Consider the following 15786-nt stretch of genomic DNA (forward strand, 5'->3'; position numbering starts at 1 on the left):
TTTGTTTTTGGTACACTGCAGAGCAGACTTTTGTAGAGATTTACTACCACAAATGCTTCTCCCTGCTCCCCTCACTTCCTTGGCTGTAATTAAAAATCCAGACTGCAGTTTTCATTGGACTGCAGATGGAGAAGGGAAGACCTCCCAAAAAGGAGCGGAGCTCTGAAGTGCAGCTGTCTTCTGAAGTCACAACTTTGTGAACAGAAGGTTCATAGTCTCTGTTTCTTACATTCACAAAGGGTGGAACTGTTTACTTCAGCAAGGGACCTTTGATTGCTTTTGACTCCTGTTAACCATACAGGAATGAATACAACCCTGAGAGAGAGAGAGAGAGACTCAAACCCAACTCAACTCTATCCTTTCTTGTACATCAACAAAAATAGTTTACCGTGTCCCAATTATAGGGCCAACAACTTACACCTTCGGTTCCCCACAATCTTCACCCTAAAGATCCTCCTTTCATTAGGAAAGGAGAACACAAACTATATTCCACATTAGTTTTTACTGCAGAATTGCTTGGTCCATATGAGAATAAAGTAAGAAAGGGAAGTTCTTAGTTGTGCTGTTTGAAATAGCTGTGTTGGCAAGAGTGAAGACAGACCACAGCCACACTGTTGATGCTCCAACCACATAAAAAAACCCTCACTCATTATTAGCATCTCAAAAGTCGAGTCAGATTGCTGATAGCACTAGTAGTTAATGAAATTGTGTGTTCTTTATGACTCCCTGCATTATTTTTACAACACACATTTACACCTTGGCAAGCACAAAGTATTAAGAAGAAACACCCCACAGAGTAGCAGAGCATGTTAACAGGTCACTCTGATGTGGAAGCAGCAGTGCACAGCAACTCTGTGGGCAAAACCATTTCTATGGAAGTAAAGAAATGTCTTGCCAAAAAATGGCTTGTGCAAATTCTACTCCTGCTGCTTACTACACATCTGACTTCCCTCCCTGAGAATTAATAAAAATGAACTACAGAGCATTAAAAGTAAGTCATGTTAAGAGTCGTACAGCTAACTGTTAATCTGTTTCTTCATGTCCCCTTACAAGAACCAAGTGAATGCCAAGAAGATTTATAACCCCCAACTAAGTAGAGAAAATGAAGTAACCCCACTAAGATATGTTTTTCAAATTCTTAAAATGTCCTTTATGTTATAAAGTACTGTAAGTTACTTAGGAGACTGTGGAGAGAAGAAGGGTCTTATTACATGTTGAGCTGGTCACTAGAGGGCTGGTGAGCAGGGGCCTGCCCAGGAGCTACAGCTGTGAGTCGCCACTGCAAGGCTGGTGAACCAGGACGGGCTTCCATCCCTGCTGGGGGGGAGGTGGGCTGAGGGGAGGCAGGAAAATGAAGCTGGGAGGCAGAGTTAATGGAATGCAGCTGGGTAATGAAAATGGGAGGTGGAAAGGAAATGAGGGTGGGGGAAGGGTGGTGAAATGAAGTCAGCTATGGAAGGATAAAATCAAAAAATAAAAAAAAAATTAAAAAGAAATGAAGAGGAAGCAAATTAAAGAAGGTCTTATGTTTTAATATGACGGGATTTGGGATTGGGTTCTAGGGGGTACTGAAGTGCTTCTGGGGGTGGCTGGGAAGTGGGAGAGGTGAGGAAAGGCATTTTTAGGGGAGCTACTGTCCCTGCCCTGGGAAGGAAACTGCAGCTCATGGCGACCCAATCACATTCCCTGCCTTGTTCCTCCCCATGCCCTGTAAACCCCGCACCTGGATCCCTTCGTGTCCTGGAACCTGGCTAGCTGGCAAGTGCTCTGCAGGCTTGCACCCCTGGGCAGAAGAGTTCAGAGGGGAGAAAGTCTGACCACAGGGGGGTGGAGAGGGGAGGCAATGCATCCTGTGATCCTGGAGGGCTGTAACTTGGGTAGCTCACCTGTAGGGAGTGGCCACACATTAAGGGAACATGAGCTGGTTGACATGGATGAGAGAGAAACCTGCCCTAAGAGTGGCATATCTTTAAGCCACTTAAAGCACGCTTAAAACTAGTTTGAGGTGTTCACGTGTGGGCAATCCGAAGGTTAAGAGCTCCAGAAGCTGCCTGAAATTAACATGCAACAAGGCCCTAATGTTTAATAATGCTACCAAGCCCACTTCTGACAGACAGCACTCTCAGTTAAACAAATCCTATTGTAAATATGAACTGAATGAATAAGCACTTAATGGCTTTGCTGCCAATGGCTGGTCTGTGTATTCTATCAGATATTCAGGATAAATCTGGTACTTCTCAAAGATGACAAAGATAGATGGGTTACTCGTGCTATTCACACAGCTGTCATAGTAACTGTTTTGACCACTTTTGGGGGGAGGAAGACGATAGGAAGAGTTACCACAGGTGAACTCCCCCACCAGCACCCGTGCCAGAAACATTGTCTTGACGTTGTGCTCACACTTGCTATAGTTATCAGAGTAAGATGCATCCCTTGCAAAGTAGCTTCCTGCAAAAGACACACAAGTAAAGGTGTAGTTAGTTAAGATTGATGCCTTGTTGCAAGACAAGCGCTGGGAATTCAAATGAGGGAGGTGGGCACACAAATAACAGCAAAATGTTTACTGGTAAGAAATTTGCAGACAGCCTTTTCAAGGCACTCAGATGTGGTGTACATCTTTTCTGATACAATCATCAACTAGGATCACAACTTGATCTTTCACCACACAGGAAGGACAGTAACAACAGAGCATGTTTCCATTCTCATTCCATAAGAACATACTTTCTGCCCATGTATCTCCAACTCCTTATCTCACCACTCACTCTCTACTGTGAGTAACCTTTTAGAGATTTAAAACAGAAACCTTTTGTTTCCACAATGTTCTAATATGCAGAACAACTGATGGCAGAGAGGGGGGAGGGCGAGCTCTGATCAGCTACATTACTTGTTTTTAAAAAATTAGTCTATTTTGTTCCACTTCATGTGGTAGTTTCTTGCATTAAAAGTAAAAAGGAGTAAGGCACGAGAAATCATTTCCAGTCAGGGGATAAACACTTAGGGCCAGTTGCTTTCAAGGCATCAGACACAAAACACATTATCTCTTTCTCTTGTGGTTCAGGAAAGACAGGCTGCACGTGGTGTTGACATGGGAAGTGATGGCTTCCTTAAGTGAATGCTGAGTAATCTGTGGTTTGCACTGGGCTCAACCCTATCCAAAGGACAAATGCCAATGCAAGAGTTTTTTCCATGCTCTTCCTAACTCCTCTCACTTCCATACTTCTCAACAGCACAACATGCTCTCTCTCAAGCAACTGTTCAGTGACCTCACAAATAGTGTAGGACAAGAGATGTCAAAGATATGGCTTGTGGGCCCTATTCAACCTGTAGTGCAGCATGCACTGGCCCCACCCCTGTGTGCTGCATGAAGCAGGCGAAACCTGTCTGGCATAGGCTGCACACAGCGCAAGGCTGGTCTGGGGCACATGCTGCATGTGGTACTCACTCTGGACTGACCCTATATGCTGGATCCAGGCTCAGTCTGTATCAGACCCACTGACTGGCCGTACATGCCAGATCTAGTGAACACAGCTGGTCCAGCATGGGCGCCGCATGCAGTGCATGTCCTAGAGTGGCTCCACGTGCTGTGTTTAGCATGTGCTCCAGATTGGCCGCACACGCTGCACACAAAAGCAGTGCATGCTGCATACAGTACACAGGCCTGGAGCCTGCACGCATGCTACAAACAGCACACAGCCAGTCCACGGCTTATGCTACATGCAGTGCCTCCACCAGCACAGGGTTGGTTTGTGGGCCCAATCCATCTCACAAACTAAACCCAGTTCCCTAATCCAGCCCATGGGCCAAATAAGTTTTATACCTCTGGTGTAGAGGGAAGAGTGCCAATGCTGCACCCAGAAGATACTGACCAGTTTCTTTTCAGATGCTGTCTTGTGTGTCAGGCAAAATGACTGTTCTGAGTGCTCCCGAACCCCCTGCCCATCCATACACTGTTCTCCACAGCTAATCTGTGGAAGGGTGGCAGCAGCTCAAGCAACAGGAAGCTTTCCCTGTAACACTTAACTCAGGTGAGTGTCCTTTTCCCCTGACATCCTCGAGTTCACATTTTTGCTGTAGCTACTGTTTTTCTGAAGGTTTTTTTCAAGCCAAGGTTAACAGAAGAATAAACTTGGGAATTACCTTTGCCATAGACTGTACCATTAAGGCCACAGACCCTCCAGTCAAAGTTCTGCTGGCATATGGCATCAACGTACTGTTTACTGGTCCCATGAAATAAGAACTTCTCGGCCACAGCTTTCCCTGCGTTCCTTTTGTGCATTTGTTCTTTCTGCCTGTAATGAGCAGCACTGTCATGGTGCTATAGTGGAAAGTCAGGTTATTTTAGCCAAGCAGGTTCTATTAAGTTCAGAGGCTGTTTGTGCCCACTGATGCAAAGCAATCAAGTGTTGTTAAAAAGTGTAATATACTTTATTTTATTAAGCAAATATCCACATGAATGCTTTTCAAAAGGCTCGTACTCAGATTTACCCATCTATGACTGCCATTCCATCTAGTACCTCCCAAGCATTTAAGAATAGAATTGATTTCCTCCTATGCAAGTCTGAAGGAGAAATAGCTAGATTTTTTTTAACTGCGTCTGATCACGTATATCCATTATTGAAGGAAATGCCATAAAAATGAGTTGCATTTTGCTTTGAGCTCCTGGAGGCTGGTGGTCATTCTAATTGGGGTTCAGTTTCCATGCAAGTAATGGCATTTTAACTTGCACATCTCTGTTATTGCTTCAGTGCTTCATAATTCCTGCGGAATGCAGCTATCATGGGCACCAAGGCTACAGGGAGAGGCGTTCTCTGTCAGGAACTAGGCAACAACCCAAAGGCCTCTGAATATCAGAACACTTCCATCTTGCCTGCTTCAGCCAACTACTCTTCATTTAGATACTGACTGCAGCAAGGCAGTTAAACTGAGCAGCCCAGCAAATTAAAAAATACAGACATATTTAGCTGCATAATTGCATTGTACATAGGAATTAGTCATAACAGAAAAGAAAAAAAATCCACTACATAAAACCTACTAGGGCAGTATTTTGTACATACCATTGATACAATTCCCAGAGAGATGGGTTCTGGATTCTCTGGATGCACAGAATGGCGGTTTTGGGCATTGTGCGCTGAAAGTCTGTCTGGATTTTTTTGTATTCCTCCGAAGAACTGAGAAGTTTGATAAGCTGTAAGAAAAATGTAAGAACAAACCTTACATCTTTCACAGAACCACAACGCAACAAGTGGCTGAGGCACATAAAGTGTTTCTTTTGTACGATATCAGAGACTGTGGACTTTTTACTTAGAAAATCTATTTTCCTCTGAAACTGTGCCTAACCCATGCCAGAAGTCACTGCATCAACAGAAAGAACCTCTCCTGCAGCAAGCCACAGAACTGTTTTATTTTTCAGGCCACAAGCACACACAGGGCCATCCTAGGAGGGCACAAATCAGAGCAACCACTCCGGGCCCCGCACTTTGGGGGGCCCCAGGGACAGTGCCGTACAGGCCTTGCTGCATGCCGCTGGTTTTGCGCTCCGGCTGCTTGCCACCTGCCCTCCCTCCACTCCAGCTGCTCACCAGCTCCCAGCCTCACACCCCTTGGGACGGCTCTGAGCACACACAAGTTAGCCTGAGATAAACAAGGGTGGAGATTTATAGAGAATCAGCTACTTTGCAGTAACTACTGTATATACATTCTCACCCCACCATAAATGAAAGCTAACTTGCAGCAGCCTGGTGCTCTTCTGTAGGAATAAGGTCTCATGGGTTAGTTTTCATTTTCTAGAAGGCAGATGATGTACTGTGATTCTGCAGCCTTGTTTACCTGTTGTAATATGTGTGCCCATGCCCTTAAATCTCCATAGAACATGCATTATAGCAGTGGTTCACAACCTTTTTTGTACCAGGACCAATTTGTGTCCCTCACTCCCAACTTGCTACCCTCAGGCCCCAGCCCCTCCATATGGGGCAGGGGGGAATGTGTAGGGCATGGGGGGCCCCAAGCAGCCCCTTGCAGGCTGGAACTCTGTCAACCTGCAAGGGAAAAGCCACCATTTCCCATTTGTTGTCCTTTAAAGGAGAATCCATTTTTTAAGATTGTTTGCAACCCTTTCATAGATTCATAGATGTTAGGGGCTGGAAGGAACCTCATGAGATCATCGGGTCCAACCCCCCTGCACTTGGGCAGGAAAGACTACTGGGGTCAGACGATCCCAGCAAGGTACACGTTAAGTTGTTTTTAAATGTTCTTGCAACCCATGGGTTGAGAAACGCTGCTCTACAGAACATGCATATTTTAATTACACTGCCCTTTGTTTTAAGGCAAGCTGTAAAAGGATTTAGTTTACAAAACTGGGATTTCAAAGCGGGGTGGAGGGAGAAGGGGAAGTGGAGATTCAGTTCATCCTCATGTATAAGAGGCCTGAAAATGGTGGAAGGAGTTTTATGCTAGCATTTTACCTTAAATAAAACCATAAGGAATGTCAGCTTTTGCCTTCCCTACTTCTACTGGATGATTTTTTGACCTCTTATGCTTTAAATTCAAAGGGTGTAGTAACTGAATTTTCAAGCAGCAGCAGCAGCCACGACAATAAAAATCCTCTCTCCAAAATGTCAGTCACTAAATAGAGTGAGCTGGCAGTGGGGGGACTGGCAATATTTCCTTTTCTATTTCAACCGGCTTCATTAAATAGACATGAAACAAAAGAACACATTTTAAGTAATCCGACCAAACTACCTCCTCTTTATTGATTTCCTGGTTTTATAACCACGAACAACCTCCCTCCACCACTCCACCCAGTTTCCATTCCTTCATCATGTCACTTTTAAGTTCCAGCCTAGCCCCTAGGGCTGCACGAAATGGCACTGTTCTGTTTCAATGTTTCGACAGAACAGCGTTACATTTCTTTTCAAAACAGCTGTTCCATTTTGTTTCGTCAAAACAGTTTCTCTGTTTCAATGTTTCGCCCATAGGCTATAATGGGGAAGCTCGAAACAGCCTATAACTTTGGCATTTCTGGCCCAATTTGGATGAAATTTGCAGGAATGGTAGTCCCTTCTGAGGGCATGAAGCCTGCCAAGCTTCATGGAGATAGGTTCAGGGGCTTGGGGGAAACCGCACCTCAAGCTGCAGACAAGCAAAACTCGTGACATGGGTCACACTGTGTACGTTAAGGTGCAGTAGGGTGAAAGCTGCAGGCCTGCTAGCCCCTGCTGAGGCCACAAAGCCTGCCAGCTTTCAAGATGGGTACAGGGGTTCTGGGGTCCTGCACCTCTAGCTGCTGACAGGCAAAATTTGTGTCATGGGTGCTTGTGTAACTGTGTCCGTCTGGGAGCACAGAGGGGATGAAAACTGCAGGCCTGCTACACCCTGCTGTGGCCATTAAGCCTGCCAGCTGTCAAGGAGATAGGTGCAGGGGGAATCTGGGTTCTGCGGCCCTGCACCTCTGGCTGCTGACAGGCAAAACTCGTGACATGGGTGGGTGACACTGTGCATGTGTTAAGGTGTGCCCTCACTCAACTGACACCAAGGCAGAAAGCAGGGCAGTTCAAACAATGCTGCCGTTTATGCAGTTTTTCCATCCCTCCCCCAGAGCACTGGGATTGGAAGGGACCTCAGGGAAGGATGACAGCCACTGGCCAGCTACACAGTCAATAATGAGAGCCCCGCCCCCCCGCTCTCCTTACTTTAGTTTCTGTTTCCCCGCAGGCAAGCCCAGCTTGAGCTTCAAAAGTTGAAACATTTTGAAAATTTCAAAACGTTTCAACATGCCGTGTGTTGTTTCAAGTCTGTTTCAAAGCTTTCTGTTTCGTTTCAATTTCACTGTTTTGAGCTTGAAACAAGTGGAAATGAAACTGCTGGTGAAATTTTGCACAGCCCTACTAGCCACCCCAGTCAATTCTCGTAGGGAGAAGAATAAAATGTGAGCCCTCCACCAGTTCCATCTAAGAATAAGAGTAAAAGTTTACCTCGTGACCCAAATCAATTACTTTTGGCAGTGACTTCAGCTGTACACAAAAGTGCAGCTCCTTGGAGCACAATCAAATGCAACAGAATCGAAAGAGGTAAAGGTTGTAGACATGCATAGAATAGAAAAACATTTTATGAAAAAGCCTCATCTCTTTTTCTTCTCTTTGTGACCGCTAGGCATTAACTAGACCTTGTCTATTGGAACAGCACATTCTCTATCTCTTATATAGTCTAAAGTCCTGACCTTGAAATAAGAGGTTCAAAGGTAAGCTTCTATGTGTATGCTCAGCTGCTCAGGTCTTAGTCAAACTCGGTGTAGGAGCTACAGTCCACCCCCGCACACCCAGGGGTTGTGTACACTAGGAACACAAAACATGACTGAAGCTTGCATCAACACAGGTGAACAAGCCGGAAAAGGAGATAAGTCTAAAGCATGAGTTGCATAAGTTGCCTAAGACCTCAGGGGCAAGTTCTCAGCTACTCATACTCATGCTGCTATGTCTAGAGGGCAAGGAAGTAACTAGATTCAGTTAGACATTTAATTGAAAAGTTATTTTATTAAAATCTATAGCCAAACAAACTGGTTCTCATGGCATCCCCCCTAACTTTAACAGAGGCCAGCTATGCAGGCTAGTTTATACCGCACAGCTGCAACATTATGGCAGATCCCCGACAATAAGCCATTGAAAAAACTGACCAGGTGCAATAGGGTCATGGAAACAGCAGATTTCTGCTGAGCAGCTCAATCACAAATTTACTGGCCATAGCAAAGAACCTCACTTTCTTACATCCAATGTACTGCATCCAATTCTGGGCTCCACAATTGAAGAAGGATGTGGAGAAACTTGAAGTGGTCTAGAGGAGAGCCGCACATAATCAGAGGACAAGAGAATAGGCCCTATGAAGAGAGGCTGAGAGCCAGGGACTCTTCAGCCTGGAGAAGTGCAGGCTCGGGTGACTTGGTGGCAGCCTATAAGTACATCAGGGTATATGCATCAGGATCTGGAGGAATGTCTGTTCACCCCAAGGGACGGCAAGGTCCAAAGGTCATAAACTCCTCCAAGACCGTTTTAGGCTGGACATAAGGAAAAACTTTACTATCTGAGCCCCCAAGACCTGGAATAGACTCCCTTCAGAGGTGGTGCAAGCATCTACTCTGGACTCCTTTAAGAAGTGTTTGGACGCTTGTGTTGCTGGGATCCTTTGACCCCAGCTGACTTCCTGCAGGGGGCTGGATGTGATCTCCCAAGGTTCCTTCCAGCCCTAATGTCTATGTAATCTATGAATTAACCCCCTACATTTCTGATCGCATGACATTTTACCAGGCTTCCTGCCTTCTAGAAACTGGTCAGAACCAGCATTCAGATGATCTTTTCATTACTCTTATCTTTCCAGATAATCACCACTGCCCACAAACTTATTCCTACCTTTTTCTATCCTTTTTCACAAGCACCTTGCTTTTCCCATTCAGCATAGGAAAGGTGGCCTGGGCCCTAAATGGTATCCCTTTGGCTTGATTCTTTTGATATCATTTTCCCCTTAAAGCCAATGTATCAAGGTATCTGCACAAAGTAGCACCTTCTTACATACAAAGCTGTTGTCACTTTAGACAAAGACCTTGGATATCATAGTGCAATTCTTCTTTCCTTATCTACATTCCTTTAGCTTGAAGAAGCATAACAAACCTCTGAGCACATCTTGCCTCTCTCATGGATTCTTTGTCTTATAAATTCAAAAAACTGAGCTAAAGCATGTATCTAAACCCTTGCTCGTGCTTTATGTAGAATCATAGAAAATTAAGGTTGGAAAGGACCTCAGGAGGTCATCTAGTCCAATGCCCTTCTCAAAGCAGGACCAGCCTCAACTAGATCATCCCAGCCAAGGCTTTATCTAGCCAGATCTTAAAAATCTCCAAGGGTGGAGATTCCACAACCTCTCTGTGTAACCTGTTCCAGTGCCTTACTACCCTCCCCAGGGGAGAGTTTTTCCTAATAGCTATCTTAAACTTCCCTTGCTGCAACTTAAAACTTAAAACTACTGCTCCTTGTTCTGCCATCTGCCATCAGTGAGAACAGTTCAGCTCCATCCTTTTTGGAACCACCCCTCAGGTTACTAAATCCCCTCTCAGTCTTCTTTTCTCCAGACTAAATAAGCCCAGTTCCCTCAGCCTCTCCTCAGAAGTCCTGTTCTCTAGCTCCCTAACTTGTTTTGTTGCCTTCTGCTGGACTCTCTCCAATTTGTCCACATCTTTTCTGTAAGAGGGGTTGGGAAGCGCAAAACGGGACACAGAGCTCCTGATATGGCCTCACCTGTGCCAAATAGAGGGGAATAATCACTTCCCTCAGTCTGCTGCCAACACTCCTAAGTATGCTAAGTAGCCCAGTGTGCTATTAGTCATCTTCACAACACGATCACACTGCTGGCTCATATTTAGGTTACTGTCCACTGTAACCCCAGGTCCTTTTCTGCACAGCTGCTGCTTAGCCAGTTGGTCCCCAGCCTGTATTGGTGAATGGAACTGTTCCGCCCTAAGTGCAGGACTTTGCACTTCTCCTTATTGAACCTCATGAGCAGGGATCTGGGTTTTCCATTTCCCATGCAAAAACAAACCCCCCCCCACGGATTTCCCCTTTTACCCAAGGTAAATGCAGATTTCTTCATTTAATGGACAACAAATGGATTTTGCACTTTTACAAAAAGCGCTCTGCAGGCTGGCAGAGTTCCAGCTTGCAAGGGGCTGCAAGAGAGCAGGAGGACGGCAGTCAGGAAGGGGATACCATGTGCATGTATATGCACGTGGCCATCAGGCAGCCTGGAGAACAGCTCCTGCAGGTAAGTTGACGGGGAAATGGAGGGGGGATTGAGGTCCCCGTCGGGAGGAAGAGAGGGAGGGAGTTGGGCAGGGCTGGGGATGGATGGGGCTGTTGCCCAGTCAGGCAGTGCTTGGGGCCCGGGGCCAGAATGCGCAGCTGTAGGGTTTGGGTGAAGCAGGACAGGGCCATGGGTGGCACATCTGGAAGGTGAAGCTGGCTCCCCACTGCCGCAGGCTGGCTCCTCGCTGCTGTGCACACTCCCTGTGCATGGGGCAGGGGTAGGTGCGGGCTGTGGGCTCAGGCTCCCACCCTGCTGCCCTCCCCTGGGGCCTCTGCAGTCCAGCGGGTGGAACCCAGCACAGCAAAGCAGAGTGAGGCAAGGCGGGGAAGCTCCTTGCTGCTGCAAGCCCTGCGCTGCCATGGCAAGATGCCCCCTCCACACGCTGCTGCCCCCACTGCTGTGGGGTGGGCAGGGGCACATCACCAGGGCAATGTGGGGCTTGCAGTGGCAAGGAGCTTTCTCTCCCAGCCCTGCTTTGCCCTGCCGCACCAGTTTCCACCTGCTGAGCTGCAGATGCTCTGAGGTAGGACAGCAGGGTGAGGGGCCCAAGTCTGCAGCGAGAAGCCTGCACTCACCCCCACCCCACGCACAGATCTGGGGGGCATGGTTCCCCCAGCCCCTTCAGGAGTGCACGTAGTAGCAGGGAGCCACCTCCCCAAGCCCACAGTAGGCAACCCGCCCCACCCCCATAGACTTCGCTCCAGCCATGCCACCTGTTGGGGAGGGGGAACTGGGCTTTGCACTCCACTGCGGTGCAGCAGCTGTTGCCGCCGAGGGTGGCAGGCAGGGCTTGGGCAATGCTGTGGGTGGCAGAGGACTGTGAACCTGGGTCCCTGGCCCTGTAGCCTCGGCAGCTGCCCCCCCCCAGCAGGGCTGGTGCGGGGGCAGGGGTTGTGGCTAGGGAGGCTGTGGGTGGAGAGTGAGGGGCCTGGATCTCCATGCTGTGAGCTAAGGGGGCAGAGGGAGCTCTGATTTTCCATGATAAAAAACCCAAAATCAAATACCAAAATTTATAGGTATTTAGAATTTATTTTATTATAGTGATTGAGTCACTGGTAGGCTTCCAAATTGCTTTAAAATTGTAAATATAGGAAATATATACAAATATATGTAAATATATGAATAAAGCATTGTGTTCAATTGGGATTATATATATATTAGGGCTGTGAGAAGCTTCGGTCTCTGATTCGATTCAGTGGATATTTGGCCAGATTTGGCAGCCGAATCTCCAAATCCAAACTGAATCAGGAGACCCTTTAATCTCTCCGAATCAAATCAGAACCCTCTGAATTGATTCAGAGAGATTCAATGTTTCAGACATAGACACAGCTTTAAACATTTTTTCTACATAATTCAAGGTATGTGATGCTGAGATGGTGGGGCAGATGCAGCATCCCGTGGAAGCATGGGGGGCCCCCAGTGCACTCAGCGATGAACCTGGAAGTGAACCAGAAGCACTTCTGGTCCACTTCCAGGTCCACCACAGAGTGTGCGGGGAACCCCACCCCTGCCTTGGTGTCCTGGGTCTGGGGGGGATTCCCGGGGTCCTCCCACAGCCGATTGCTTAACTGAAGGAGTGAGGGAGGGGTTCCCCTGCACACTCAGTGGCAGACTCAGAAGTGGACAGAAGTACTTCCAGTTGACTTCTGGGTCTGCTGCTGAGCATGCAGGGGAGGTCCCCCGTGCTCCTGTGGGACACTCCATCCACCCCCACCATTGCAGCATTCATGAGCTGTGCCTGGTACCTCGAGGTATGTAGAAAAAAAACACTTAAAGCTTTATCTATGACCGAATCGCTGATTCCTCTCTGAATCAGCACTGAATCTTCAGATTCGGCCAAATTGATTCGGGACAGTGATCCAAATCAACGAATCAAATCACTGTCCCTGATTCAGGCTGAATCAGGATCCAAATCGAATATGGCCTGTTTCATGCACCCCTTTTTAATCATGGATTTTGGACTTTTAATCAGAGAATTTTCTTTTTTAAAATCAGGGAGAACCAGGATCCCCACTCATAAGATTTCTTTTGGTCTGATCTTCCAATTTGTCTAGGTCTCTCTGAATCCTAGCCCTACTCTCCAGTACACCTACTATCCCCCACAATTTGTGTCATCTGCAAACTTGCTGACGGTGCACTCCATCCCGTCTTCCAAGTTGTTAATGAAGATATTGAGCAACACAGGCAAATGGATTCCTTTAGAACCTGCTTCTAGGTTTTTCTAGTGACTGAGGTGAGGCTGACTTGTCTGTAGTTCCTCTGATCCTCCTTTATCCCTTCCTTAAGGTTGCGCATTATACTTGCCCTTTTCCCATCATCCAAGAATTCTGATTGCCACGAGTTTTCAGAGAGAGATAAGGGTCAGCAGCTCTACAATCACATAGGCCAATTACATCAGCACCCTCAGGTAATCCTGTCTGGCTGCATGGACTTGTACATGTCCAGCTTTTCCAAACAGTCCCTAACCTGTTCTTTCACCATTCTCAGCAGCTCACCTCCTCCCCAAACTGTGCTGCCAGACGTAATAGTCTGGGAGCTGACCATGCCTGTGAAAAATAAGATAAAGAAGTCATTGAGTACTTCAGTTTTTTCTGCATCATCTGTCACTCGGTTGTCTCTGCTATTCAGTAAGGGACCAACACTTTTGCTGATCTTCCTCTTGTTACTGACATACTTGTAGAAACTTTTCTTGTTACCCTTCATGTCCCTTGCTACCTACAACTCCAATTGCGCTTTGGCCTTCCTGTTTTCATCACGGCATGCCTGTATAATGCTGCTCCTCCTTAGTTGTTTGTCCAAGTTTCCACTTCTTGTAAGCTTTTTTTGTATTTTAGCTCACTGAAGAGTTCCCTGCAAAGCCAAGCTGGCCTTCTGCCATACATGCTAATGGTCCTGCATATTGGGATTGTACATTTGTTCCTGCACCCTTAGTAAGGTTTTTTTAAAAAAAAACAACTCACTCTCTTGGACTCCTCTCCCCATCACACTGGCCTCCCAGGGGATCCCGCCCATCAGTTTCCTTAGTGAACTGAAATCTACTTTTCTGAAGGTTAGTATCTTTACTCTATTGCTCGCCTTCCTTCCTTTTCTCAGGATCCTGAATTCAATCATGTCATGGTCACTGCTGCCCAAGTTGCCTTCAACTTCTACATTCCCCACCAATTCTTCCCTGTTCATAAGCAGCAGGTTTGAGAAGAGTATCAAAGATCAAAGTCTTTGATTTCAGATGCCGATGGCAAAAGGTCAAGTGACAAAAGGTCAGAAGCTAACACAACAAACTCTGTAATTGTAATTTATGCCTCTGTATTAACAGTATTGCATATACACACCCCTGTCTGTGCCTCATTTCAAATTACTTGAGCTTCTCATACTTGAGAGAGAAACTGGCCTTGACAGTTCAGCACAAAAGATAAAGTACCTATAGTAACGAGATTAGTTGACTTTAGTAAAGTTGTAAAATTAAATATGCTATGCATGCCATCCTGTGACCAAACAGAACCAGTAACACCCAAGTAAAAATAACCCCCCTTTTTTATGAAACCTGAGCAAACAAAGAAAGCACAAGTGCCAACTCATTAATTATTTATGATTGGCGTATAGTAATTGGTCAGCTGTGTCAAATAAAACTTTGAAAGAATTTCCGCCCAAAGCAGGCAGCAGAGAACCATGTATACACTCAAGAAGAACAGATCATGCATCTCTCCGCCTATGTTATCTTTCTGGCGTATCTCATCTTATCGGTCCATTTATCTCTCTATCTTTGGCGTTATCTTTCTTATCAAGAGCTCTTAGTAATCTGCAGATTGCAACGGCTTATATGAATTGCTCGGAAGCAACTGACTTACCCACCCTGTAAATGCTGGGTAACATGGTATCTGCATGCTGTAACTAAATCAATCAGCTCCTCTGCCTACGCTCCAGCACATCAGAAGCGTAAGTAAAATAAATCTTTTGTGAAACCATCACGTTGTGTTTAAATCATACTGACTCCTGCTCACCGTTATCACCCACCTGCCTGGTCATAAATCCCCCTCCTCGCACCAAGCCGGTCGTGCCGACCCAGGCTCGCCGGTCAAGGGTGCACCGGCGTTAGGGGCGCAACAAAGAGCATGGCCCCTAGTTGGCCTCTCCAGCACTCGCACCAGGAAATTGTCCCAACACTTTCCAAAAACTTCCTGGATTGCCTGTGCACTGCTGTATTGCCCTCCCAGCAGATGTCAGGGTGACTGAGGTCCCCTGTGAGAACCAGGTCCTGCGATCTGGAAATTTTCACTAGCAGTCTGAAGAAAACTTTATCCACCTCATCCTCTTGGTCTATTGCAGACCCCACCACAACATCACCCTCGTTGCTGTCCCCTCTGACCCTCACCCAGAGACTCTCGACAGGGCTATCTCCAGTTTCATACTGGAGCTCTGAGCAATCATACAGCCCTTTTACATAAAGCGCAACTCCTTCTCCTTTTCTCCCCTACCTGTCCTTCCCAAACAGTTTATATCCAACCTTGACAGTGCTCCAGTCATGTGAGCTCCCATCACATCTCTGTTATTCCAGTCACATCATAGTTCTGTGACTGTGCAAGGACTTCCAGTTCTTCCTGCTTGTTTCCCAGGCTCTGTGCATTCATGTACAGACATTGGAGGTAATTAGTCAACTGCCTGACTTTCTCAGAAAAAATGTGCCATCCTAGTTGTTTTAACTAAATACTAACACATTTCTAGGCTGACTTATTTAAGTTAGCTTTGGTGGATCTACAGCAGTGGTTTGCAACCTTTTTTGTGCCAGGACCTATTTGTAAACATCAGTGGCCAGTGCCGACCTAGTGCCCCTCACTCCCGACCAGCTGCCTCCAGTTCCCCCGTGTGTGTGTGTGTGTGTGTGTGTGTGTAAGTGTGTGTGTGTTCTCCTTCATTTCATGAGAATCCATTTTTTAAGTTTCTTTG

At 46.5% G+C, this 15786-nt stretch overlaps 1 protein-coding gene across 1 annotated transcript in view; it reads right to left on the bottom strand.

Annotated features, from left to right (window-relative positions):
• Positions 1–1365: 1365 nt before the first annotated feature.
• Positions 1366–15786, bottom strand: part of PARP12 (poly(ADP-ribose) polymerase family member 12) — a gene marked incomplete at its 5' end in the record, with an annotated part of 29129 nt that continues 14708 nt past the window's right edge. The window contains 3 exons of the mRNA XM_019543893.1: positions 1366–2448; positions 4138–4289; positions 5055–5185. Of these exons, the coding sequence (XP_019399438.1) occupies positions 2138–2448; positions 4138–4289; positions 5055–5185 (594 nt within the window). The remainder of the gene's footprint in view (positions 2449–4137; positions 4290–5054; positions 5186–15786) is intronic.

The sequence above is a fragment of the Crocodylus porosus genome, unplaced genomic scaffold (genome assembly GCF_001723895.1).
Source record: "Crocodylus porosus isolate Cpor-Errol unplaced genomic scaffold, CroPor_comp1, whole genome shotgun sequence".
NCBI classification, from domain to species: Eukaryota; Metazoa; Chordata; order Crocodylia; family Crocodylidae; genus Crocodylus; species Crocodylus porosus.